At 44.6% G+C, this 26,073-nt stretch overlaps 1 protein-coding gene across 2 annotated transcripts in view; it reads left to right on the top strand.

Moving 5' to 3' along the window:
- The window catches only part of otofa (otoferlin a), a 480,240-nt gene that overhangs the window by 445,433 nt on the left and 8,734 nt on the right, over positions 1 to 26,073 (top strand). For both annotated transcript variants that reach the window (XM_041188008.1, XM_041188007.1), the window contains exons 44-46: positions 8,871 to 9,112; positions 16,527 to 16,705; positions 20,073 to 20,173. In XM_041188008.1, coding sequence (XP_041043942.1) covers positions 8,871 to 9,112; positions 16,527 to 16,705; positions 20,073 to 20,173 — 522 coding nt within the window. The remainder of the gene's footprint in view (positions 1 to 8,870; positions 9,113 to 16,526; positions 16,706 to 20,072; positions 20,174 to 26,073) is intronic.

Below are 26,073 nucleotides of genomic sequence, written 5' to 3' on the forward strand. Positions count from 1 at the left end.
TAACTTTAGAGATTAATGAATCAAAAACAATGTTAGCATTTATAGTTTGATATAAACGCCAATCCACAAGTCTGGTTCACCAGTGGCAGTATACCTACATTTCAAAGTGTTAGTTTGTTGGATTTTTGTTTCCTCAGAGTGTTGCTCTGAATGAAAAACATTCCCCTCCAGCATCTTCAGCTGGAAATATAACCTTAGGTAATTTATTCCCTGATATTAGCTTGTATGAAATATCTTTGTCCAGTATTTTAACAAAGGCATTAAATAATCACCACAATATAACTTGCAAGCTTCAGTATACAAAACCAGGGCAAAGACTATAACTCCTCTTGAATTCATATCATTAATCTGAACTGATCTTCGTTATTGAAGATCAGTCAGTAATTCAGCAATATGATAAAGCAATACAAGTTAAGAGTGTAAAATATGGCAAGGCATAACCGAAAAGAGCTACAAATATGATTGGTATGGTGTCTGTGGTAACAGCATTATAATACGCATTATTATTTAATGTTTTTTTTCCAGAGAGAGCGGGGTTAAATTATGTTTTCTTCTGGCATGACTGCACGTATTCCCATGCATGACCAGTGCTTAAGTTAACTTTGGATGAAATCTGCAGGGTCTTTATTGTTCATAAAGAGCATGCAACAAAGTAACCAAAATATTTGCTTGTGGACAGTAATATCTTAAAACTTAAGTTGGGGCCATTAAATCATACTGGAATTTCTTGGTTTGACTCTCAGTAACTGCTCTTTGTAGCACTTCTTGGTGCAATATTACCTCTAAACACTCAGACTGGTAAAGAAAGTGCACATTCTCAATATAGGACAAATTTCATACAGCTCATGAAGATGGATTATACCAAACAGTCATCTATTTGAATTCCTTTGGGCGTAACATATTTTCCTAATAATAACAATGAGTATGTTATAATTCATAAAGGTAGCCAATAGCATACATGAAAACAGAATTGTTTTAAATAAAGCTTTATCAATTTTTTAAATGACAGTTACAAGATGATCAATTGAACTGGCTAATTGCAGAGAAGAAAGTGAACATTGAGTCTTCATTAGTTACTTTCTTCCCTTCTTTCAGAATTCAACTTTTTGCCACCCCTACCTCCTTGAAAACCCCACACCATTACCCCGCCCCTGTGAGAGTGGGTGGTGACCCACTTTCAGATATCTGCCATCTCTGTAACTTATCACTTGGAGGAACATGAGAATAGGTTTCAGATGGCAAGATAGCATGACATTGAAGGCATCCATTTAAGTTGACTATCATGGCCTGTACTTAGGTTGGGTAGACTGCACTCGAGAGCAATGGTTCTCAAACCTTTTTGGTTGGAGGACCCATTTTCAACTGAATTAGTAATCATGGAGCCCCCAAATAAATTTAATATAATATAATGCCCATAATATGACAGTGCTATATAGAAAATATGCTTTAGTAATACTTCTAAGAAAACAGGTGTTTACTTATCAAGATCAGTAAGGTGGGTGTGATTGCTTCTTGCTGCAGAGTCTGTCTATCCTTTGCAAGAGTCCAGGGAGAGCAGAACACAAAGAAAGCCCCAGGGTGGGGATCAGGAGCAAGAGGAGAGCACAGTGAGACCAGAAACATGCAAAGAGCAGAGAACGGAGAAGCCAGAAGCTTGGGGAGAGCAGAAAAGCATGAGTCTGGAGGGAGCAGAAACCTGTGGAGGGAGGGAGCCTGGAGAAAGCATGAACACAGAGAGCAGGAGTGTTGGGGGAACAGGAGCATTAAAAGCGCACTCGAGGAGCAGGGGGAGAAGCAGGAGTATATGGGGAGCAGAACATGCCTCCACCCACCACTCACTCATTTCACAGCAACAACGCCCTGGCCAGTCACCCATCTGTGGGTTGACACAGGTCACGAACCCCTGGATTTTGTGGACTCCAGTTTGAGAACCTCTGCATTAAAGCAAAAAAAGCAATATTTTTAATTTTATCCACATTAACTGTACTTCCCATCAGCGATGTATGGAGCATTCTCAACATCCCAAACTTGAAAGTATTTGGAACCCCTCCCGATCGCTCTGCCAGCTTTGTCAGAATTTGCACAGAGATAAAATCCCATGGAAAGAATAAAGGAACATGGAACCAAAAAGAATTGTTTTAACAAATTGTAGGCTATTGGTTCACATTAACATGTAAGATGAAAAGAGAGCTAGCAAAATTGGAGAAATTCTAATTTATCAATGCTTTTTTGTGTTTGTTTCAGCTGTTGCTGTCATATAAACATGTTTAATACCTAACTGGACGACATGTTTATGCAATGGAAATTGCCAAGTTGCTTGCAACCAGTTCTAGTCATGCATGATTATGTGCAACACATTACCCAACAATACCATCTGCAAAGAGGGGAGGTTGAGTTAGTGGAAATTATAATCAGTTCAAAGGCAATATTCCATGCATTTACCTTGTGTTCTTTAGCCATATTTTAAACACCCATTTGCAGGGGTTCCAACTGTAAACTTTCTGTGGTACTTTCACCAAGATTTTGCTAATGAATGGGATTGTATCATATCGATGCAGAAAGCTGATTGCAGCAAAATCCTGTTGTGAAGCATTTACAGAGGCCCTCATAGGCTGGTGGGAACAAACCATGAAAGCACCACAGGCTTCATTTGGTGTGCAACCTTGATATGGTTTGAGATGTGAAACAGATCAGTCCTGCCAATAATTAACTTTAAATTGTCTAAAGGCATTTAACCCTTTGAGGAGTGCTAGGTATTTTATATCTAATTAAAAGAAAACTTCTTTATTTTGCTCCATGAATACAGCAGAAGGGAAAATGTCTCTAATTGTACCGATGACTGCTAGCTAATGGTTTTGGAAACTCCTGATGAGTAGTATCACTGCTTGGCCCTTTGTTACAACAAAGGGTAATATTAAAAAGATAATTTGTTAGGAAACAATCTAGCCATTTCAGACTGTTCCAATAGCAGGGTAAACAAATCGTGCAGATCACATGACATGTTAGGATCAGTACTCAAAGGGTTAAATGAAATGAAGTCCATGGGATTTTTTTTTTATGTTATTTTCTCTTTCCATAAAAAGTGGTCATTTTTAACGTTTGTAGATCAATAGTTTGTTTCTTAGAATCACAGGAATATTATCTTTTGGCATGGGCCATGTCAAACAATGATTATATTCTGTTAGTTTATCTACTGTTACTCTAGCAGCAGCCTTACTGTGTTAAGAGGTATGTTTTTTGAGCTTACGAGTCTTTTTACACAGCGAGACACTGACTGACTGAGAAATCCAATAAAATCCATAACGTGCAATTCAATACAACTGCGCTGAAATACTGCTTGAAAAGCACAGCCCGATTCAAACACAAATATAGTTTACTGCTGTTTTCATACCAGAACAAATCACCTGGTCCACATCAAACACATCGTCAAATTCATAATCCTCACTGGACAAGTCAGTGTCTGGCTGAAATCACTTTAATGGATGTTGTTGATAACTGGAAAAATAACCAGTAAAAATCTGCCTGGTTTATTTTAAAATAATTACATCCCATACAACATAAAATGGAGTTTCTTGTGTTTGACAGAAAACATACCTCATATCAGGGACTTGCTGTAATGGTGGTGTTAAATGTTGCATTGCAATTAGATATTAAGTTTACTTTGCTTGGGGGCAAAATGCTTGCTGCATGTTTTTTGGGTATGCATAACTGAACGAAAATGTATATCATTGCTGACTGTCAAAGTTGAGAAAGAGACCTAGTCCTTTCCAAATGACAAGATCATAAAACATTTGATCATAGCCTTTCAGCCATTTTTTCTCCCAGGCATCATGAGGTTTTTGAATCATCAAGATGGTCATTAAGCTCACTTTTGGGACAGGAGTGTAGGTGGAGAATATTCTTTAAGAGCAAAAGCCGTTGAGTTCTCAATGAATCAGCCTAAACATAAAGATTGGATTGTAGACAAAGCTACTGCTGTGAAATCTTTATTTCAGTTCATCAATTTGAATTTGAGCACTTAATAAGTCTTGCCAACAGGATATGGAAAATCAATTTTACAACACTGATAAATTCTCAGAATGACTAAACAGAATGCTAGAAGTATATATTATGACAACATCTTTCAGGTCTCCAACTACATAGAAGGACAAAAGCAACAGAGGCATGGGAACACCATTATGTCCAATTTCCCCTCCAAATCACAAGCCGTTCTTAGAGATATATATTGCTGTTTCTTTATCATTGTTGAGCCAAAATCCTGGAAACTCCTCCCTAATTGCACTGAGGGATTACTTTCACCATATAGACTGTAGTGGTTCAAAAATAGGCTCACCACCCATCTGCCCAATGGCAACTGGAGACAGGCAATAAAGGCTGGCCTTGGCAGGAATGCCCAAATCTCTGGAATAATTTTTAGGAAAATTAGACATAAGGCAGAATCGTCCCAGATTTGCACTAAGTGCGGTAGCGGGTGGGTAAAACGACAGCTGCAATGGCGGGTTTTCACGCTGTACTGTCCCAAACCTGCACTCCCGGGAAACACGCCATTTCCATGGTGGGTGGGCTCTCATTCTCCCACCCGCGATCACCCGGCTGTTGCATCACGCCGAGCACCATGTTTAAAGTCCAGCAGTAAGCGCACATCTCAGCGCTTCCAGCTCACCGCTGCTGCCTGGAAGGCATGGCCCTGAAACTGAAGAAGACTACAGCCGCAAGGTTCAGCGACGTGTGCCTCAAGCGCCTTTTCGATTCCGCGGAGGAAGGGATATCCTCTACCCCCGCTCTGGCCGCAGGATGGGCAGCAACAGCACTAACCCTGCTTGGGAGGCAGTGGCAGCGGTGATCAGCACCAATGCCCTTCAGAAGAGGACAGCCACCCAGTGCTGCAAGAGGATGAATGATCTCCTCTGTTCCATCAGGGTAAGTCACTCTTCTCATCCCTCTCAACTCACACACTCACAAACCCATCACACACCCACAGGGCCCTCACTCACTCCAGTTCAAGGGACATCCCCATTCACTCTCTCACACACACCTTCATTGCCCTCATCCCGTGCATGGCACCACTCACCACCTACCCATGCCAGGTATACTTATCATCTGGTCTGGCAGGCATCCTGCTTACACTCTCTCCATCTCTATTCATGCAGGACAAGCTGACACACAACAAGACGGAGGGGTCGCAGACTGGTGGAGGAATGCCTGACATCAAGGTACTCTCAGACTTTGAAAACAGAGCCATCCAGCTGGCCGGCGATGACCGGGACCGTTCCTGTGCTGACAGTGAGGTTGGTGCTGCTCCTCCAAATGAGGATCCAGCAGTGCAACATCCATCAGACAACCATGCTGTGAGTGATGTGTCCTGTTTCACAGGCCACTGCCATGCACTAATTATCTCTCCTTGTCTTCGCAGGCACATCTGGGAAACAGCCAACAGAGTCCATGAGCCAGATCTTCCAATCAAGCCCTGAAGAAACCTCTGGAAAGGAATTTGAAGGCACCCTCCCTGAAGTCCTGTCACAGCTCACCCACACCCTCCACCAGCGCAGAGACACAAACCTTGTTGGGACCTAGCTTTAGAGTAGCCCTGGGATCACAATCTGGTGAGCACATTGTATCGTCCGATCCACAGCAGGCGGCAGCAGGGTCTTCCCAGGCTCCTGGCACTCGGAGGGCTGATGGAGGCCAGAAATTTGCTGCGTCCGAGTCAGATGATGAGCCTCTGGACTCGGTCATGTCACAGTTGCTGAAGCTGCAAAGGCAAGCTCAGGAACATCAGGAAGGGATGTCCGCTGCACTCCTCAGATTGCAAAGCATCCGTCTTCAGGCTGAGGTGATAGCACTAGCATGCAACACAATGAGGTCAACACTAGTGGCATTGCGGCTGCCATGGAGACCTTGGTCCAGGATGTCGCTCTTGTACAGCTGCGTGGGCTTAACTCCATCGCTGAAGCCATCATTGCACCCCCCACCCCCCCCAACAGTGTGTACATGAATGGGAGCCGGGCAGCTTGATCACACTCCAGTATACCTACTCCTCAAGGAGAAAGCCTGGAGCCCCCATAGGGAGGAAGATCAGCAGGTGCACACTCTGGGGCCATCCATTCAGGTGAATCTGGGAGTGTCTGGCCCATCTGAATCCCTTGTGCTGTGACCTCCACAGCTCCAGCTTCACAAGGTGGGTGGAGGCTTGTGAGATCCCACAGAGGTCACCTGTGGAACCCAGGAAGGAGCCATTGGCCTAGAAATTGAGCACCACGGTCACTTTGACAGCCACTGACAGTGGATGCCCTCCATATCCCCATGGATCCAAATCCTACAGCAGCTGGTAGATGTGACTGACCAGTTCCCTAGACGCTTGCAGTCTTCAGCGACACTGGTTCTCGGTCATCTGCAGGAATGAAAGGCAGCGTCTATAGACCCTGGGTTTAGCTAAGCGTCGATCAGCGACAGCTCGCTGTGACTCTTGGGTGGCATGTGTGGGATCCCCAGCCGCCCCTCCTTCCTGAGGTTTGCTGCTTCTGCCTCTGCACAGCCAGGACCCTCAGTCGCTCTCTCCTCCTTCATGCTTCACGCTCTGTAGGCCATCAGGCATACAGCTAGGTCACCAGGCTCCATGATCCTGGTGTACTCCTCCTGCAGGATGAAAGAGAGAGACACGTGGTTAGCATGGGTGTACTAACCTGTCCTGGTTAAGTGTGATGGCCCCTTAACACTTCCTGGAGGGTGCTGGTCACCACTTGGATGGCCAGTGATTAGTGCGCTGCAAGGCTGCCCTGTTAACTTGAACCATGAGGGATACTGGTCCAAACCGGGATGATGACATTGCAAGGGGCTGTGAGCACCTCCACCAGTGACTGCTCCATGGCCAGGTTTGGCGAGATTGTACAACGTGTGCAGTCGTCCTGTTCTGCAGTCCACTAAAATGCTCATGAATTTGCAGTCTGTGCTGGGGGGTGGGGGTGAAAACCTTTGGAGCACTTGGTGGAGCGCTTTGCATTGCTTGAGTGGGCAGATAAGCTAGAAGCCCGACCCCAAACATAACAATGTGGCTGCACCTGAACTACCTCAGTTGCAGAGGAATGGTCACTTTATCCAGGTTTCCCTAAAGTGTGGCCACTTAACTCGTCCACCCTACACCCATCCCAAATGCTTTTGTGCTATATTCAACAGCAGGGCTGCCCTTAACCCCCACCCCACCCTCCCCAACCATGAGTCACCTCAACAACAGGGCTGTTCTTAACCAACTCCCCCCCCACCCCCCCCAACCACAGGTCGCCTCAATGGCAGGGCTGCCCTTAACCCCGGCCCCCCCCAATGCCCCTGAAGCTTGAAGTGCAACAGGCGACCCAGGCGAGCGCTGCACAACGTTGCTGTGCAGTCACCTCCAAGTTCCCCTCAAAGTGAAGGTCACCCAGCGCACGCCTTTTATGTGCCTTTGTGAACCACGTCGTGCTTTCCCACCGACATGGACAGACAATCCAGCCCGGGGGGATGATTCCGGCGGGCCGGCACCGTTAATGATATGCTGATGGTATTACAATGAGGTTCCCGACGTCCAATGGCGCCTGATGCCGGGGGACTGGGCGGACGATTACGACCTGGTTTCCCGCCATATTGTCCACTCACGCCACAGATCACGCCCGACACCAGCCAGCGTGGAAAGCCCCGCTCACAGAATTTTCAGTTTATGCACATTAAGATAAATGATAATTAATGACCCCAAGCCACAATTGGAATAAGCTAGCCAGCTGGAAGGGTCAATTTCCCACTTCACAAGGTCCTTTCACTATCACATTTTTTTTTTGTATCTCAGAAGCTGGCCGGGAGCTGCCATATCTCATGTAAATGAACCGAGGGAGTGACTGATGGGCAGGATTGGGTTATCAAGGTGCAACGTTCTATTTGAGAAGCAGGCATTTGGCTGCTTAAGCTGCTCTGTCCATTATATGTAGATTACATCCACATCCACTTGTTTCCCAGAACCTACACTTGGTAAGCCAAGCACGCTGAGTGATATCAGCATCTCGACAACCCTCCTGTCTGGCAATAGGAAACGTGATTTCTGTGGGTAAAGTCATTACATCTTCTGTTCTACTTTGAAGATTAGCACTGCAGCTGGTGAAGTTGTGAGGAATCTTGGAACACAAACCCAGCAATGCCTGCTTATGAAACAGATATTATTTTCACTTCTCGCCAGAGCACCCTCAGAAGCACCAAGTACAAATAACGATAGCAGACAATTTAATCATTTACAGTGCAGGCGATGGTATCAACAGCCTAAATACAGTGTTGGTTTAAATACCTTACTGAAGTTGATGTAGGCTCACAGTATTACTGCGGTTGACTAATATATTCTAGATTCTATTCTTGTACATAGCTTGAGAGTCATCTATGAAACTGCTTGATGGTATACTGATATTCTGGAGGGATGAGATCAAATGGGCTGAAATGCTAGATGTAGGGTTTACTATAACATCTCCCAGACCTCCACTACTTAGAAGGACAAGTGCAACAGGTGCATGGAAGCAACATCATGTCCAATTTCCCCTCCAAGTCACAAGATTTAATTAGAACCTAACTTGCAATCATCACAGTGCATTTTTTAAATCTCCTCATCCAGGATTCAGGGCAGATAAATGTTCCCATGCACATCCATGTACAAAATGTGAACAAGTTACTTCAATTGGGACCCAGGCATAATTTGGATCATTCTTTTCACCAAAGAGTGAAAATGCCAAACCTCCTGAAGGACAATTGCAGACAACAAGTTTCTTTTGTTTCAAGGAGAATTGATTAAATAATTTCCCTGTTTACCTGTGTTAGTAAGAGTTATTGTTGAGTTATGATCATTTGGGTGTTTTTTGTAGCTGGCTGAAAGGGCAACAGGAGGACAAGCAGGACACTGATGTACATTATCACTCACTGACTGGTGAAGGCAATTTCAACTGGCGGTTTATCTTCCCCTTTGATTATTTGATGGCTGAGGAGAAGATTGTCATCTCCAAGAAGGAGTCCATGTTTTCCTGGGATGAAACAGAGTACAAGATCCCAGCTCGTCTAACTCTGCAAGTGTGGGATGCTGACCACTTCTCAGCTGATGATTTCCTTGGTATGTTTTAGTCTCATTTCTTTGTTCCACCCTATTGAGGCATTAAATGCAGGGTTTTAAAATTCAGGACTTTCTTTGGATGGCCAATCTGAATGTGCGCTTATCATTAAGAATACTTTTTCTCCTGTGAAATGGCTTTATCCTCAGGATGAGGGAAAATATCCTGACCTGGTAAGTATGGAGGATTTTAGGATCTGTAATTGACATCAATGGTATCCACCTATAATCCATTAGGATACAATAAACAATTTCAAATTAGATATATATCCCCTCCACCACCCTCTGTAACTTTGGCCCATACAAAACTTTGTTTCCTGTACCCTATTGGGCACTAAATCGTGATCACCCATCACTCCTGCCCTCATTGATTTATGTTGACTCCTGGTCCTCCAAAGTCTCCAGATTAAAATTCTCACCCTTGCATTTAAATCCCTTCATGGCCTTGCCCCTTCCTATCTCTGTAACTTCTTCCAGCCTTAAGCATACAATGCGGCGAAGAGCAGTGGGAAACCAGGGGATTGGGAAGCCTACAAAGACCAACAGAGGACAACTAAAAAAGAAATAAGGAGGGAGAAGATTAAATATGAGGGTAAACTAGCCAGTAATATAAAAGAAGATTGCAAGAGTTCTTTTTTAGGGATATAAAGGGTAAGAGAGAGGCAAAAGAGGACATTGGGCCGCTGGAAAATGACGCTGGAGAAGTAATAATGAGGAACAACGAAATGGCAGAGGAACTGAATAGGTACTTTGCGTCAGTCTTCACGGAGGAAGACACGAGTAACAGCTCCGAAATTCAAGAGAGTCGGGGGGGGGCAGAGGTGAGTATGGTGGCCATTACCAAGGAGAAGGTGCTAGGAAAACTGAAAGGTCTGAAGGTGGACAAATCACCTGGACCAGATGGATTACACCCCAGAGTTCTGAAGGAGATAGCTGAAGAGATAGTGGAGGCATTAGTGGTGATCTTTCAGGAATCACTGGAGTCAGGGAGGGTCCCAGAGTACTGGAAAATCACTAATGTAACCCCCCTGTTTAAGAAGGGAGTGAGGCAAAAGACGGGAAATTACAGGCCGATTAGCCTGACCTCGGTCGTTGGTAAGATTTTAGAGTCCATTATTAAGGATGAGATTTCAGAATACTTGGAAGTGCATGGTAAAATAGGGCAAAGTCAGCATGGTTTCATCAAGAGGAGGTCATGCCTGACAAACCTGTTAGAATTCTTTGAGGAGGTAACGAGAAGGTTAGACAAAAGAGAGCCAATAGTTGTTATCTACTTGGACTTCCAGAAGGCCTTTGACAAGGTGCCGCACAGGAGGCTGCTCAGTAAGATAAGAGCCCATGGTGTTAGAGGCAAGGTACTAGCATGGATAGAAGATTGGCTATCTGGCAGGAGGCAGAGAGTGGGGATAAGGGTGTCCTTCTCAGGATGGCGGCTGGTGACTAGTGGAGTTCCGCAGGGGTCAGTGTTGGGACCACAACTTTTCACTTTATACATTAATGATCTAGATGAAGGAACTGAAGGCATCCTGGCTAAGTTTGCAGATGATACAAAGATAGGTGGAGGGACAGGTAGTATTGAGGAGGCGGGGGGGCTGCAGAAGGATTTGGACAGGTTAGGAGATTGGGCAAAGAAATGGCAGATGGAATACAACGTGGGGAAGTGTGAGGTCATGTACTTTAGTAGGAAGAATAGAGGCATAGACTATTTTCTAAATGAGGAGATAATTCAGAAATCTGGAGTGCAAAAGGACTTGGGAGTCCTAGTCCAGGATTCTCTTAAGGTTAACTTGCCGGTTGAGTCGGTAGTTAGGAAGGCAAATGCAATGTTGGCATGTATTTCGAGAGGACTAGAATATAAAGGCAGGGATGTGCTGCTGAGGCTTTATAATGCTCTGGTCAGACCACATTTAGAATATTGTGAGCAATTTTGGGCCCCTTATCTCAGGAAGAATGTGCTGACCCTGGAGAGGGTCCAGAGGAGGTTCACAAGAATGATCCCAGAATGAAAGGCTTAACATATGAGGAACATTTGAAGACTCTGAGTCTATACTCGATGGAGTTTAGAAGGATGAGGGGGGATCTGACTGAAACTTACAGAATACTGAAAGGCCTGGATAGAGCGGACGTGGGGAAGATGTTTCCATTAGTAGGAGAGACTAGGACCCGAGGGCACAGCCTCAGAGTAAAGGGAAGACCTTTTAGAACAGAGATGAGGAGAAACTTCTTTAGCCAGAGAGTGGTGAATCTATGGAATTCATTGTCACAGAAGGCTGTGGAGGCCAGGTCATTGAGTGTATTTAAGACCAAGATAGGTAGGTTCTTGATTGGTAAAGGGATCAAAGGTTACGGGGAGAAGGCGGGAGAATGGTGTTGAGAAACTTATCAGCCATGATTGAATGGTGGAGCAGACCCGATGGGCCGAGTGGCCTAATTTCTGCTCCTACATCTTATGGTCTTATAAATCTCCCAGAATTCTCTGCTCCGTCCCACTCTTTGATTCACCAGTGACAGCCACCAAGATCCCATCCTCCCGAAACACTTCTGCCTTTCTTCATCTTTCTCCTCTTTGGGAAAAAAGCACACTTCTTCAACCAAGCTCTCGTTCACCCCTTTGGTTCAGCATCTGTTTTTTTCCCCCTGCCTCTCAGTAAAATAATTTCAAGCTGTTTTTCTACATCAGTGGCACTTGTTGGATGATAAAATCGGCCTTTTTTTCAGATTTCTCTATACATTGAGTCTGGTTTGCTTCAAAAAGTGTTAAAGTTGAATTGAACCAGAACTTAAAAGCAATAGTGCAACTTGAGATTAAAGATTATGGTCCAATTTTTTTCAATCTATTTGATTCAAAGACAGTGCAGTGGGTATGGTGCAGGTGAAGTTCCATAGGACTTCTCCCACTTGACTGTCCTAACTGCAAGACTGGAATTTTGATCACTTATTTTATGCCGTTTTTTTTCCGGAGGTTTCTAGGCTCTTTTACTGTTGGTAGGGTGAATAGGTGAAATCCGGTGGAATTTTACACCCAGCAAGTTGGTAACCTGATTAAAAATTAGAAAAGGGGGGAGTGCCAAGGACAATCAAAAAATGACTGATCTGGGAGCATTAAATCAATAAATATATTTTTTTCCATGCCGGCACCCAAGTGAGAACAAACCACAAGTGTTTGTTAATCTTTCCTCTGGTTGCTGTGTGCAATGACATCCTCTGTTCAGTATTCCCTGTGAAACAGTAAGCATGCTTGTTTAGAACTGGTGTTTGTGAGTTTGCAAGAAACACTAAACTCAGGAAGTCATCACAAACACATTTACAATTTCTCCTCACTTATGAACCTGAAGAATTCTAGATGCTACAGGGATAATACAAGAAAATATGTAGTGTACAGGGATATTCTGACTTTGAGGTGCACTTTAAAACATTTTACCACCCTTAAAGCTGACAGACGTTGTAGAATGTCCACAGCTAGGCAGCTGGACAAGCCCAGGGTGAATCAATAAAAATGTAAAATGTAAGGAGACATTGTATATTTACACTAAAGTGCCAAATACAAGAACATTTAGAATTCTTCTGATAATTCTGTGCATAAATCACACAAAATACAGGGATATGTCTGATAATCCTTTCATATCTAACTTTTCAAAACACTTTCCTTTGTCTTTATTTTCATGAGGTTGCGAAGTTCATTACCTTTAAACTTTGATCTTGTTCCTCTTGAGCTTCAAGTGCTGTTCTGCATGATTATTTCCCCTGCCCTGCATTTCCAGTGTTGAAGTTAATCTTCATCGCACCATCAATCATTTTATTTCATTCTTTCTCAGGACTTCAAAATGATAGAACTTGTACCTTGTTTAGTCTTCGCTTCCCTTCTTCCTACAATTGACAGGCTTTTAAAGCTCAATTTTGTGCCGTGTCATCACTGCTTCTTATTTTGTCATATTCTTTTGAACTTGGAGACCATGCTCTCATCCTTCAGTTAGGCTTCTTAAGAAAACAAAATGCTGCGTGCGGTGTGGTATTGAACCACACAGGTCTTGAATCGCCCAGTGTTGATCTCCAGTCTGTGCAGAGCTTTCCCACATTGTGCACTGTTTGTTGTAGTTTTTCCCTGTTGATGGAGAACAGAAGTACAGCAGTAGGTTTACTCCGAAGTCTTGATCATGGTAGCATCTTATGATGCTTGAGCACCAGGGCATCCAGAATCTTAACATCAGGAACAGGAAGGAGCAAACGTAGGTGGGGGACATTGGGACCATTTCTGGGAGTGGTGGGACCTGTACAAGGTGGACGGGTTGCACCTGAAATGGAATGGGACCAACATCCTTGTGGGGAGGTTTGCTAGTGCTGTTGGGGAGGGTATAAACTAACTTGGCAGGGGGATGGAATCCTGAAAGGTGGTTCAGCAGGAGGAGATGCAACAGTCAAAATAAGAAGAGAGAGCAAGTGAGTCTGAAAGGCAAAGAAACTATAGGCTAGTTAAGGCACAAGGGAGTTTGGCAATGTTGGGTGGTATTTATTTTAATGCAAGGAGTCTGACAAATAAGGCAGAGGAGTTGAGGGCACAAATTAACACATGGAAGTATGATGTCATTGCGGTCACAGAGACATGGTTGAGAGAGGAGCAGGATTGGCAGCTCAATATTTCATGATACAGGCCCTTCTGGTGAGACAGGGAAGGAGGTAAAAAAAAGAGGGGTATCACAATATTGATCAAGGAATCAAGCAGTAAGGAGGGATGACATCTTAGAAGGCTCCTCAAATGAAGCCATATGGGTAGAACTGAAAAACCAAAAAGGAGCAATCACATTGCTGGGAGTGTACTATAGGCCCCCAAACATCAGAGAGAAATAGAAAAGCAGATATGTAGGCAAATTTCAGAGAAGTGTAAAAATAATAGGGTAGTAATAGTGGGGGATTTCAACTTCCCCAACATTAACTGGGTTAGTCAAAGTATGATAGGTTTAGAGGAAGTGGCATTCTTAAAATGCATCCAGGAGAGCTTTTTAAGCCAGTATGTAGAGGGCCCTATAAGAGAGGGGGCAATCCCGGACTTAATTTTAGGGAATGAAGCCAGGCAAGTGGTAGAGTTATCAGTGGGGGCATTTTGCAGATAGTGATCATAACTCCATTAGATTCAAGGTTGTTATGGAAAAGGACAAGGATGGACCAGAAATCAGAGTTCTATGAGGCCGATTTTAATAAGATCAGATTTGATTTGGCCAGAGTGGACTGGGAGCAGCTACTTTTAGGTAAATCTGCGTCAGAGCAGTGGGGCTCATTCAAGAAGGAAATAGGGAGAGTACAGGGCCAATATACTCCAGGAAAGACAAAGGGTGGGACCAACAAATCCAGGGAACCCTGGATGGCGAGGGATATACACGATTTTATAAAGAGAAAAGGGGAGGCTTATGGCAGATACCGAGGGCTCAAAACAGAGGAAGCCCTAGAGGAGTGTAGAATGTGTAGGGGGGAACTTAAAAAGGAAATTAGGAGAGCAAAAAAGGGGGCATGAAAAACATTGGCCGGTGAAATAAAGGAAAATCCAAAGTTTTTTTACAAGTCCATTAAGAGTAAGAGGGATAACTAGGGAAAGAGTAGGGCCCATTAAGGACCATAGTGGTAATTTGTGGGTGGAGCTGGAAGACGTAGGTAGGGTTCTAAATAAATACTTTGTGTCGGTGTTCACAAGTGAGAGGGACGACATGGGTATGGAAATCAGACAGAAGGACTGTGATATAATTAAAGGAATTAGCATAGAAAGGGAGGAGGTTCTAAGTGGTCTGGCAGGCTTAAAAGTAGATATATCTCCAGGCCCGGATGAAATGTATCCCAGGCTGTTGAGTGAGGCAAGGGAGGAGATAGCAGGGGCGCTGGCAATAATTTTCAATACCTCTCTAGCCACAGGAGAGTTGCCAGAGGACTGCAGGACAGCCAATGTGGTACCATTATTCAAGAAGGGAGGAAGGGATAAACCAGGGAACTACAGGCCAGTCAGTCTAACCTCAGTGGTGGGAAAACTATTGGAAGCAATTCTGAGGGACAGAATTAATCTACATTTGGAGAGGCATGAATTAATCAAGGACAGTCAGCGTGGTTTTGTTAAGGGGAGGTCGTGTCTGACCAATTTGACTGAATTTTTTGAAGAGGTGAGCAGGTGTGTAGATAAGGGCAATGCATTTGACGTAGTCTACTTGGACTTCAGCAAGGCTTTTGATAAGGTCCCGCATGGGAGACTGATAACGAAGGTAAGAGCCCATGGAATCCAAGGCAATTTGGCAAATTGGATCCAGAATTGGCTGAGTGGCAGAAAGCAGAGGGCGATGGTTGAGGGGTGTTTTTGTGACTGGATGCCTGTGTCCAGGGGGGTTCCACAGGGATCGGTGTTGGGTCCCTTGCTGTTTGTGGTATATATAAATGATTTAGACTTGAATGTAGGAGGGCTGATCAGTAAGTTCGCAGATGACACAAAAATTGGTGGGGTGGTAAATAGTGAGGAGGATAGCCTTAGATTACAGGAGGATATAGATGGGCTGGTCAGATGGGCTGATCAGTGGCAAATGGAATTTAATCTGGATAAGTGTGAGGACTGGAGGACAGCCAATGTGGTGCCGTTATTCAAGAAGGGAGAAAGGGATAAACTAGGGAACTACAGGCCAGTCAGTCTAACCTCAGTGGTGGGAGAACTATTGGAAGCAGTTCTGAAGGACAGAATTAATCTACACTTGGAGACGCAGGGACTAATCAAGGAATACCACATCCTCAAACCTACTAAACTAATACGATTGACAGGGTTGCCAACCCTCCAAGAATATCCTGAAAAATCACCGAAAAGGAAATAGTTTATGTTTTCATTTTAATTGAACACTTTTTAGTTCAGAAAATGTTGGGGATGGAAAAAAACCTGTCTGTGTGACTGGGAGGGGGTGATTGGAGCCTGGATGCCATGAAACCTCCAGGAATACATGCAGCCAGAGTGGGAAACATTAGTTGCTGACCATGCAAGATCAGATATTTTACCAGGTATCTCAACACTCGAAAAATCAGTTGGCATCGTAAAGCTTTCCCCAGCAGCCAGCGTGGAGAAGTTCATTTCTAGAATAGTCCTGCACTTGCCAAGTGTTCCTTGCGACCAACAACACTGTTGCTGTGGTGACAGCCACTGCTCGGCTCCTTTAATTGAATTCACTATTTTTTTGGCGAGCTGGTGCCTCATTTCTGTGGCCGACTGGCAACAGAAAGGACTCAGCCTTTCAGAATTTTCTTTCCCCGTTGACGAGTCTTGGTCCACTAGAAACCTGGTAATGTTCTATGAGATGGCACCAAGTTTTCCAAAGTCATTTGACAAATGCCAGTTACACCATCTAAAAAAGAGGCATTTCATTAGCGAGGCTGTTACTTTTTTCTTTGTTCGCTTTCCTGGCAGGTGCGATTGAATTGGATCTGAACAGGTTCACACGTGGAGCGAAAACGGCCAAGCTATGCACAATTGAAATGGCTACGGACGAAGCTGCTTTCCCCACAGTATCTATTTTTAAACAGAAGAGGGTGAAGGGCTGGTGGCCCTTTGTAGCCAGAAATGAAAACGATGAAATGGAGCTTACAGTAAGAAGTTTTTTTTTTTGCTTTAAGGTTTTGACACTAAAGAATCCAAATTGACTAAAATTGTGTGAAATTCAATATGTTTCCTCTTCTGAGTGGAAACCTGTCACTGTGCTGTAAATGAGGAAAATAACATTTTATTATAACAGCGTTAATTTACAAACTGAAGTCTCCCTCAACAATCATTTTGTTTTATAATTTATAAAGGTCACCTGCTTTCAGTCCCAGTCATGCATTATTAATGGAGATGTATGTCTTTTCTAAACCCATAGCCCTGTCCTTGTTCCACTGAATAAGGAGCTTCCAATCAGGTTGTTCTAAAGAAGGTTCCTTATGTTTTGCTTAAAGAGAAGGTTTAAAAGTTGCAGATGCTGGAAATCTGAAACAACAATGGAAAATGCTGGTTAATACTCAGCAGATTATCTGTGGAGAGATTTGATAATGCAGGAAAGGGGGACTTTTACCCCGCTCGTACTAATACTAGTTGCTGAAGCGTGGAAACCCGTGAAGGTTTATACAAGATGAACTTTACCACAATAAAGGTCGGAAACAAGTTGCTTTCAACAAACAGTCAAAATCTCAGGTAGGTAAAACAGAAATGATCAGGCAGGACATTGTGATCAGTGGAAAAACGCCAGTGCTCACCACTGACCTACCTACATATGAACCTACGAGTTAGGAGCAGGAGTAGGCCACTCGGCCCCTCGAGCCTGCTCCGCCATTCAATAAGATCATGGCTGATCTGACTGTTACCTCAACTCCATTTTTCCGCGTGCCCCCAATAACTTTTCATCCCCTTGCTTATCAAGAATTTATCCAGCTCTGCCTTAAAAATATTCAAAGACTCTGCTTCCACCATCTTTTGAGGAAGAGTTCCAAAGACTCAAGACCCTCTGAGAGAAAAAAATTTCTCCTCATCTCTGTCTTAAATGGGCAACCCCTTATTTTGAAACAGTGACAACCCCCCCACCCCCAACCTAGTTCCAGATTCTCCCACAAGAGGAAACCTTCTCTCCACATCCACCCTGTCAAAACCCCTCAGGATCTTATATGTTTCAATCAAGCTGCCTCTTACTCTTCTAAACTCCGGCGTATCCAAGCCCAGCCTGTTCAATATTTTTCCATAATACAACCCTCCCATTGCAGCAATTAGTCTAATATACCTTCTCCGATCTGCTTCCAACGCATTTACATCCTCCCTTACCTCAAAGAAAGGTGACCACTGTGGCATGTGTTTCCCCTTTCCTGACATCAGTTCCATCGAGGGGGGAATGCCAGAATCAAGCGGCAGTAATGCCATCAAGCAGGGTAAGCAGCCAATCACATTGAAGTATTACAGCAAACCTTTAAGTAAAAACCACTGAATCCCTTCACTTATAATTTTAGTGAAAAAAATGTTTGGTTCAAACACCATAAGATTAAGGTAGAAGCTCAAAATATAATAAAGAAATTTAATATATATATATTCTAATGTACTTGGGCCTCAATTTTTACAATGATGGAAAGGGTCTTCAGCTCCTCCAAAAAGGTGCCAGAGGCCTGATTCCAGAAGTCCTGCCCCCAAACTCAGCATCTACCATTTTCGCTGGGGGTGGGGGGGGGTGGGTGGAGGGTGGGGAGGGAGCAGAAATGGGGGCGGGTTGTACTTTGCACATCCATGATTCAGGGAGGTAGCTGCATATGTTAAAGTCCAGCTTCCTTCAGTCAGATAGTGGTATGTCCAAAACTTGACTTGTGCATGTTAGACCTGTCAGGTGAAAGTCTAAAGTTAGCAGAGTTCATTGGGGATGTAAGGTACTCTTTTGGATAAGCCCAGGGACACCTTAGAGAGAGGTAAGGTGCCCTTTGGGAGAGGTAAGTTGCCCTTTGAGAGATGTCAGGTCCCCATTGGGATTGTTAAAATTAAACATGAATCTGCGTAAAAAGTGAATAAACTCATTACAACTACCAAGCTGTATAGCTCTCAAGGGAACTGTCAAGAGAACTGTCAAATCTCATTGGAACTGACAAGCTGTCGGGGTTTAAATCTCCTGTCTTTAAATTGAAAAAAATATTAATGCTTGCTATTTCACTCTGTCTGTTGACATAGGTCTGAGGGATATCATGATAGGACTTGTGTTGCATGACTGATTTCACAACCTATCATTATCACAGTTGGGTGCTTTCAGTTCACAGTTTAATTGGCAGCTCCAAATGTTTGAGTCTTTGATGTTAGGCTTCAAATGCAAATACTTGTTGTTATAAGGGATTAAGTGCTTGAAGGAAATTAAATGTAGTAAATGAGCTTTTATCAATGAGAGTGTATTTTTGTAAATAGTGAATTCATCAATAGACATTTAGAAATTTGTTTTATTTCCTCTCATCATGGGTCCTGAGGTCTGCCCATGGTGGATACTGAGTCAGTAAGCATGGAGGGTATAAAGGCAAAGGATGGTGGATGGAGGGCATGGATTGGCATGAGTTGGCAATAAGTTGGCATAGGGGCTGCAAAAAGCCATGGGGGTTGGTAGAGGAGCATAGGTTGGCATGGAGGATATGAGGAGCAATGGGGGGTGGCATGGGTTGGCATAGATGGGGCATAGTGAGTGTGAGGGGATGTAAGGGGGTGAGGGCTAGAGAGATTTTTTTGCGGGGGTTTTTTGCAACTGGGAAAAAGTGCTGGGTCACTGAGGCTGGCCTTTTGTCCACATTAATTTCCGGCTTTAATATTCCTAACCTGTACCTTGCCTGCTGGGAGAGCAGACATTTGGTCTAGTGGACCCCTGGGCTTATGGCTTCTTTATTGATTTCAGTAAATCCAGCTAGATTCATGGAGGGCAGGTTTGCATTCAGCTGTGGCACTGACTGCTCAAAGGTCGAGTAACTCACCGATATTGTCCAATCTCACACAATGAATTGTCACCTTGTTCATGAGCTCTCAATACCTTTACAAAAGAGAAAAGAGAACTTGGGGTAAAATGGTGCGTGTTGTAGGTGGTGGCGTGTGGGGGGGGGGGGCAGGTGGAAATTGTGACACGCTCTCCACAATTACACCACAACTGCCACGTCACTCTTTCATTACGTTGAGCACAGTGCAACCAAAAAAGGATTGCAAACAAAAAAAAAATCATAATTTCAGAAGATAAGAATGCCACCTAATAAATGATGGCAAACTCGAACAATATTTTTACCTCACCCCAATAATAAGTTTTTTTTCTATCCAGACAAGAGGATACCCTTTTTGGTAGCTTGATATCAGCACTTGCTCTTTGCACTGTGATCCCTGAGGTCATTGCAAACGCGGTACCGCCAGCACCTGAAATGAAAAGCCACATGAAGTGGCTGTCACTTCCGACTTCAAACCCATTCACCGCGTGTGTTCTGTGTTCAGGGTAAAGTGGAGGCTGAGCTGCACCTGCTGACAGCAGAAGAAGCTGAGAAGAGCCCTGCAGGCCTGGCTCGTAATGAGCCCGAACCACTGGAGAAGCCAAAGTAAGTGTATCTCCTTCATTTAATTACAGTTCATGTCTCAGTAACGTCACAATGCATTTACTCAGCCATTTAAAGAAGATGCCAAAAATACAACTCTTTGCCTAATAATATTAGGGGGTATCTTGCAGAAACAAAGGATTTAAAAAAAAAACAATTCTAATTTAACTTTTCTAATCTGTTTTATTACCTTATATTTTATATAAGTAGTAGAAAAATTAGTTGGAGGAGCGGGATAAAACCAACCTCTTCAAAACTTCTTATACTTTTGAAAATAACTTTAGCGTCTCTAATGTATCATTACAATATTGATGTTCAAATTAACTACTGAATCATTCATTTACAGAAGTCATTGTGCAGCCTTTTGCTATATGGTTTATAATCTTGATATTCTCAGGCTTTCAGGCAATTAATAAGATACTTGTAAACCAGTAGCAGTTATCAAGGGATAAGTTGGCTCATGAAGTCTGAAGGCGCTTCCCTCTGCATGTAATACACCTCCAAACAAGGTTCTCAACATTCCAGCTCCTCCAACATCCAAGCACCCTAATCATAAGTCTCCAGCTTCCATTCACCTGAATATTAAATATTTATTTATGTGAAATATATTTACGATCTACTTTAATGACTTGGATGAAGGGACCAAATTTGTAGCCAAACTTGCTGACGATATGAAGATAGGTGGGGAAAGCAAGCTGTGAGGAGGATACAGAGAGCCTGAAAAGGGTTTTAGGTAGGCTAAGTGAGTGGGCAAAAATTTGGCAGATGTAGTTTGAGGGAAAAAAGTGAGGTTGTCCACTTTGGCAGGAAGAGCAGAAACACAGGCTGTTGGCCCAAACTGTCCCAAGTCCGGTGCGGTGAAGTCCGTAATTGAGGGCAGAATTTTCCGGTCAGCGTAAAATGATGCACGGTGACATCGGGCGTGCGTCCCGACATCATCAGCTGCCATTGCGATATTTTGTTTGGCGGGCGCGCGCCGGAGTCAGCTGCACACCCGCCGAAATGTAAACGGCCTGTTTAAGGCCGTGAGGAAACTAATTGAACCGCTTGTGAACGCTGCCCGTCCAATCTTAGTGTTGGCAGCAGGCGTAAAGCTTAAGCGGCCTTTGCGTTTTTCATTAAACCTCATCCACGAGCGGGATGAGGTTTCCTGAAGCTTTTATTAAGTTAATTAATTAATTTTCATAAACATAAAAACATGTCCCCACTCATGTGACACAGTCACATGAGTGGGGACATGTTTTTATGTTTATGAAAATTAATTAATTAACTTAATAAAAGCTTCAGGAAACCTCATGTGACACAGTCACATGAGGAGACATGTTGAAATAAATTTTTTAAATCTATTCTTTAATTATCTTAATATCCCTTTAATCTCCCTGAGGCAGCTCCGTGCCTCAGTGAGGTTGCTGAGCTCTTACGTGCACATGTGCAAAAAGAGCGCTGACTCCGACTCTCCCTCCTCCCCCACCGCCCGCACAGGTAGTGCTGAGCGCTACCGGCCGCGTATTACGCTGGGCGGGCCTTAATTGGCCCACCCGCATAAAATGGCGGCGCGAAGCTGATCTTGGGCGGCGATCGGTTCCGCCTTCACCCCCCCACCACCCCCCCCCCCCCACCCCACCGCCCATTCCCACCCAGCTCGCCTGCCTTAGGAAAAATCCTGGCCTAAGCCGGTGTTGTATGTTGGGACCCTGTGGAAGTCCTGACATGGACACACGCAGTGTAATTGCCCTGGCAGTTTAAACTTCCAATGGGCTGATTTGCGCAGCCAGTGACCTTCCACAAAAGGGTCGAAGACTTGGGCAGGATGCGCAGGACTTACCTGAAAACGCACACCCTGGAAATGTTATGCTGGTTAATATCTGGTCTAACTCCGATATTAGCCAGCATAACTGAACTGAGCATCACAACCAACCCACCTAATCACCTCAGTGACCTGAGCCCAACTGACCCTCTCTCCCACCATCACCCCCAACCCGAATAACACCCCCACCCGACTACCCCCCTTCACCCGACTACCCCCAGACCAGACTGCCCGCCCACTCACTCACCTACTCAACCCCCCCCTCACTCATGCACTCACTTACTCACTCACCCACCCGCTCAGCCACCCACACACTCGCTCATTCACCACCCCCCCCACCCACTTACATCCCTCCACCCACTCCCTTACTCACTTACCCGCTCAGCCACCCACTCACTCACTCATTCACCACCCCCCCCACCCACTTACATCCCTCCACCCACTCCCTTACTCACTTACCCGCTCAGCCACCCACTCACTCGCTCATTCACCCTCCGCACCCACTTACATCCCTCCACCCACTGCCTTACTCACTTACCTGCTCACCCATTCACTCATTCACTCAATAACCTACACACATTCATTAAAAAAACTTGAGACCTTTAAAAACTTAACTGAACATGGCAGCTCTAAAAAGAGGCCATGGCCTCACCTTCCTTCCAGTCAACATGCAGGTACTGCAATTAATTAAGAAGGCAAATGTAATGTTGGCCTTTATTGCGAGGGGGATGGAGTATAAAAGTAGGGAAGTCTTGCTACGACTGTACAGGACACTGGTGATAGCGCACCTGGGGGACTGCATATACTTTTGGGGGGGATATCCTTGTATTTGAAGCAGTTCAGGGAAGGTTTCCTTCTGGTCCAGGAGCAGGATTGTTCCTCTGGGCCTCAGAAGAATACCTGGATCCCTGTTTCTTTCCCTGCTCATGACTGCCTTCCAACTGTCGGTTGTCCGAGTGCTTGGGGCAATTCCTGCAGATCCCTCTGCCACAACCTCCTGCCACATTCACCTAACATCATTGACACCAGCTTCGGACACTGGACCTGATGTATTTAAACGAGGCCCAAGAGCCCGGGCCTAACATCGACAAACTGGAGTGAACTTGGCCCTTGTCCTCAGACTAGTCTCTCACCCCCAATTAAAATCACGGTGAGCCTGATGTACCAAGACACTTTGGTCAGGATATTGAGAGGTCGGCGAGTTGGGGGAGGGCCTGCTCACTGACGCGGGATGACATCAGGCGGAAATCCCGATGTCACCCCTCGTCATTTCAATTTTCAGGTCGGGGGGAGGGTGTGCAGCTGAATCAGCTGTGCTCCCGCCGACCTGTCAACAGCCAATTAAGGCCATTTAAAAACTAATTCAAGTAATTAATGGACCTGCCCGTCCAACCTTAGGGTTGGCGGGCTGGCCAGGAGCCCTGGCGGGCTTCAGAAAAAGCCTGAAACCTCATCCATGGGCGTAGCGGTAATGTCAGTAGACTAGTAACCCTAGGGAAACGCTCTGGGGTCCTGGGTTCAAACCCTATCATGACAGATGGTGGAATTTGAGTTCAATAAAAAATCTGGAATTAAAAGTCTGATGATGGAACCATTGCCGATTGTCATAAAAAACCCCATCTGTTTCGCTAATGTCCTTTAGGGAAGGTCTGGCCTACATGTGACTCCAGACCCACAGCAACGTGGTTGACTCTTAAATGCCCTCTGAACAAGGGCAATTAGGGATGGGCAATAAACGCTGACCTGGCCAGTGACACCTACATCCCACAAACAAAAAAAAAATGCTTAAACACCAGATGATTAGTTTTAAGAAGTATCGGAATAGGAAATGGTCACTAGGCCTCAACCAGCCCATGAGTTTTTTCCAGGTTGTTCATTTATTATTAAGATATTTTATGACAACGTTTATATAGCACCTTCAACATAGTAAAACATCCCAAGTTGCTTCACAGTTTTTTTCTCAGACAAAACATTGGCACCAAGCCAAAGATGGAAATGTGGCTCAGGAAGTAGGTTTAAAGAGTGTCTTAAAGGGGGAAGGGGACACAGAGAGATCTAGGGGCAGAATTTCAGAACTTAGGGCATAGACAGCTAGGCATGGCCACCGATGGTTTGAAGTCGTGGTTGCATGAGAGGCCGGAATTGGAGGAACATGTAGTTCTCAGAGGGCTACACAGGCATGGGGAGTTTGGGCAAGGCCAAGGCTATGGAGGTTTTAAAAATATATGGACCAGTAGCAATGTAGGTCAGCATGCACAGGGTTAAAGAAAGGACGAGATCTGGTGCAATTTGGATATGGACTACAGAGCTTTGGATGAGCTCAAGTTATGGAGGGTGGAACCTGAGAGGCCAGCCAAGAGAGCATTGGATTTGTTGAATCTGGAAGTGACAAAGGCATAGGTGAGTGTTCCAGCAGCAGATGAGCTGAAGAGGGGCAGGGCCTTGTAATGGAGCAGATATGGGGTTGGAAGCTCATCTCAAGGTCAGATAGGATGGCAAGGTTCCCAACGGTCTGCTTCAGTCTGAGACAGTGGCTGGGAATGGGAATGAATCAATGGCTATGGAGTTTGTGGCCAGGGCAATAATTACAATAATATTTCCTAAACTCACATTGTTGCTGAACTATTTGGCTGTAAAAGAACAATAATGTAACAGTTGTAGCTCTGATGCACATCAGAAAATAATTCCTTTAAGTAAAATTCGAGGCATCTATAATATCCAAGGGGCTGAAAATTGATTTCATTTGGAAATGAGGGTAGGTTTTTCTCAATGAAATTGATATAACTCAATTTTGTCATGAGAAATGTTTAATATTTATTTTGAGCGAAATGACGAATGGTCAGTGCAGCATGTGCTCCTTTGCTTCCTTACCTCAACTGACTTGAAGTGAAATCCTATCCAGCTTGATGAGGTCTGCTTTCCCTATTGTCTAAAGATCTCATCAAAAATGAACTGTTTGCAGCCCCAGCCTCGTTAGGTGTGAGCTCAAAGCATAATATAACTCATAATCCTGACACAGCTGGAAGAAAATGCCCAGAACAGATATGTTACTAAAGTAGCATTTGTTTTCAATGATGTACTGGACATTAGGGATGGGATTGCCCAGTCCTGCGGAAAGTCAATGTACTTTTGACTAGGCCGACAAATCTCCCACTACGGGACCCACCACGACAGAGCCAAATAACCCCGGCCTAGGTATTGTACCTTATTTCAATCCCTTTTCTATTCCCTTGGTGGTGTTCAAGAAGTTTCTAATTTTTCAGTATACATTAAAGGGAAAAGCGAATTAAGTCACAGAGTGGGAAGAAGAATTGTTCAGTTCCATTCCACCCAGTTCTCCAGATGAGCCAGTTTGGTGCTCAGTGGTGGCGTTAAACATCTCCCCAAGATGAGGAGGAAAGAACAGAAGTGCGAGTCACACCTGTGTTCTACCTAGTGAGTTCTGATGGCTAGTTAAATTGAGAACAATGGTCGTGAACCAGGCTCTCTACCCACTGTCTGGGGAGTTGACACCCAGGGCCCGATTTTTGTGAAGGAGGCGGGAATGTCGACTTGGCAAACCCATGTCTTTTAAAAGGGCCCCTGCTACAGTGACCACGGAAGCGGGTGAGTGCCCAGGCAGGCTGGTGAGAAAGGCCGTCTCGGTTCTCTGGGACTTCGGCCCACTTGTATTAAAGGCTGTTAGGCCCCCTGGGCCTCACCGCTCACAACACCTCACCACCGCCACTCCCCACAACACCCCCCACGTCCCCCCCCACCTCCACCCCCCCACCCCGATGTTCCTTCATATTCCCCATGCTTCCTCCATATCCAATGATCCTCCATGGCCCTCACACCCCCATGGCACCTCCATGCTTCCCATGTATCCTCCATAACCACTCACCCAGTATCCACTATAGACAGAGCTCAGGAGCCATGTGGAGATATAAAATTAAACTTCAATCTAGTAAAGTTCTCACTCAAACACACTTGAAACTGAAAAAACTCTTATTCATGAAACCCATTAAAAATGTTAATCCTCTCAAGTGGTCAATCTGTTGTAAAAAAAAACATCTATTTCACTAACTACATCAAAGACAGCTAATCCTTTAATAAC

This window comes from Carcharodon carcharias, chromosome 5 (genome assembly GCF_017639515.1).
Source record: "Carcharodon carcharias isolate sCarCar2 chromosome 5, sCarCar2.pri, whole genome shotgun sequence".
Lineage (NCBI taxonomy): Eukaryota > Metazoa > Chordata > Chondrichthyes > Lamniformes > Lamnidae > Carcharodon > Carcharodon carcharias.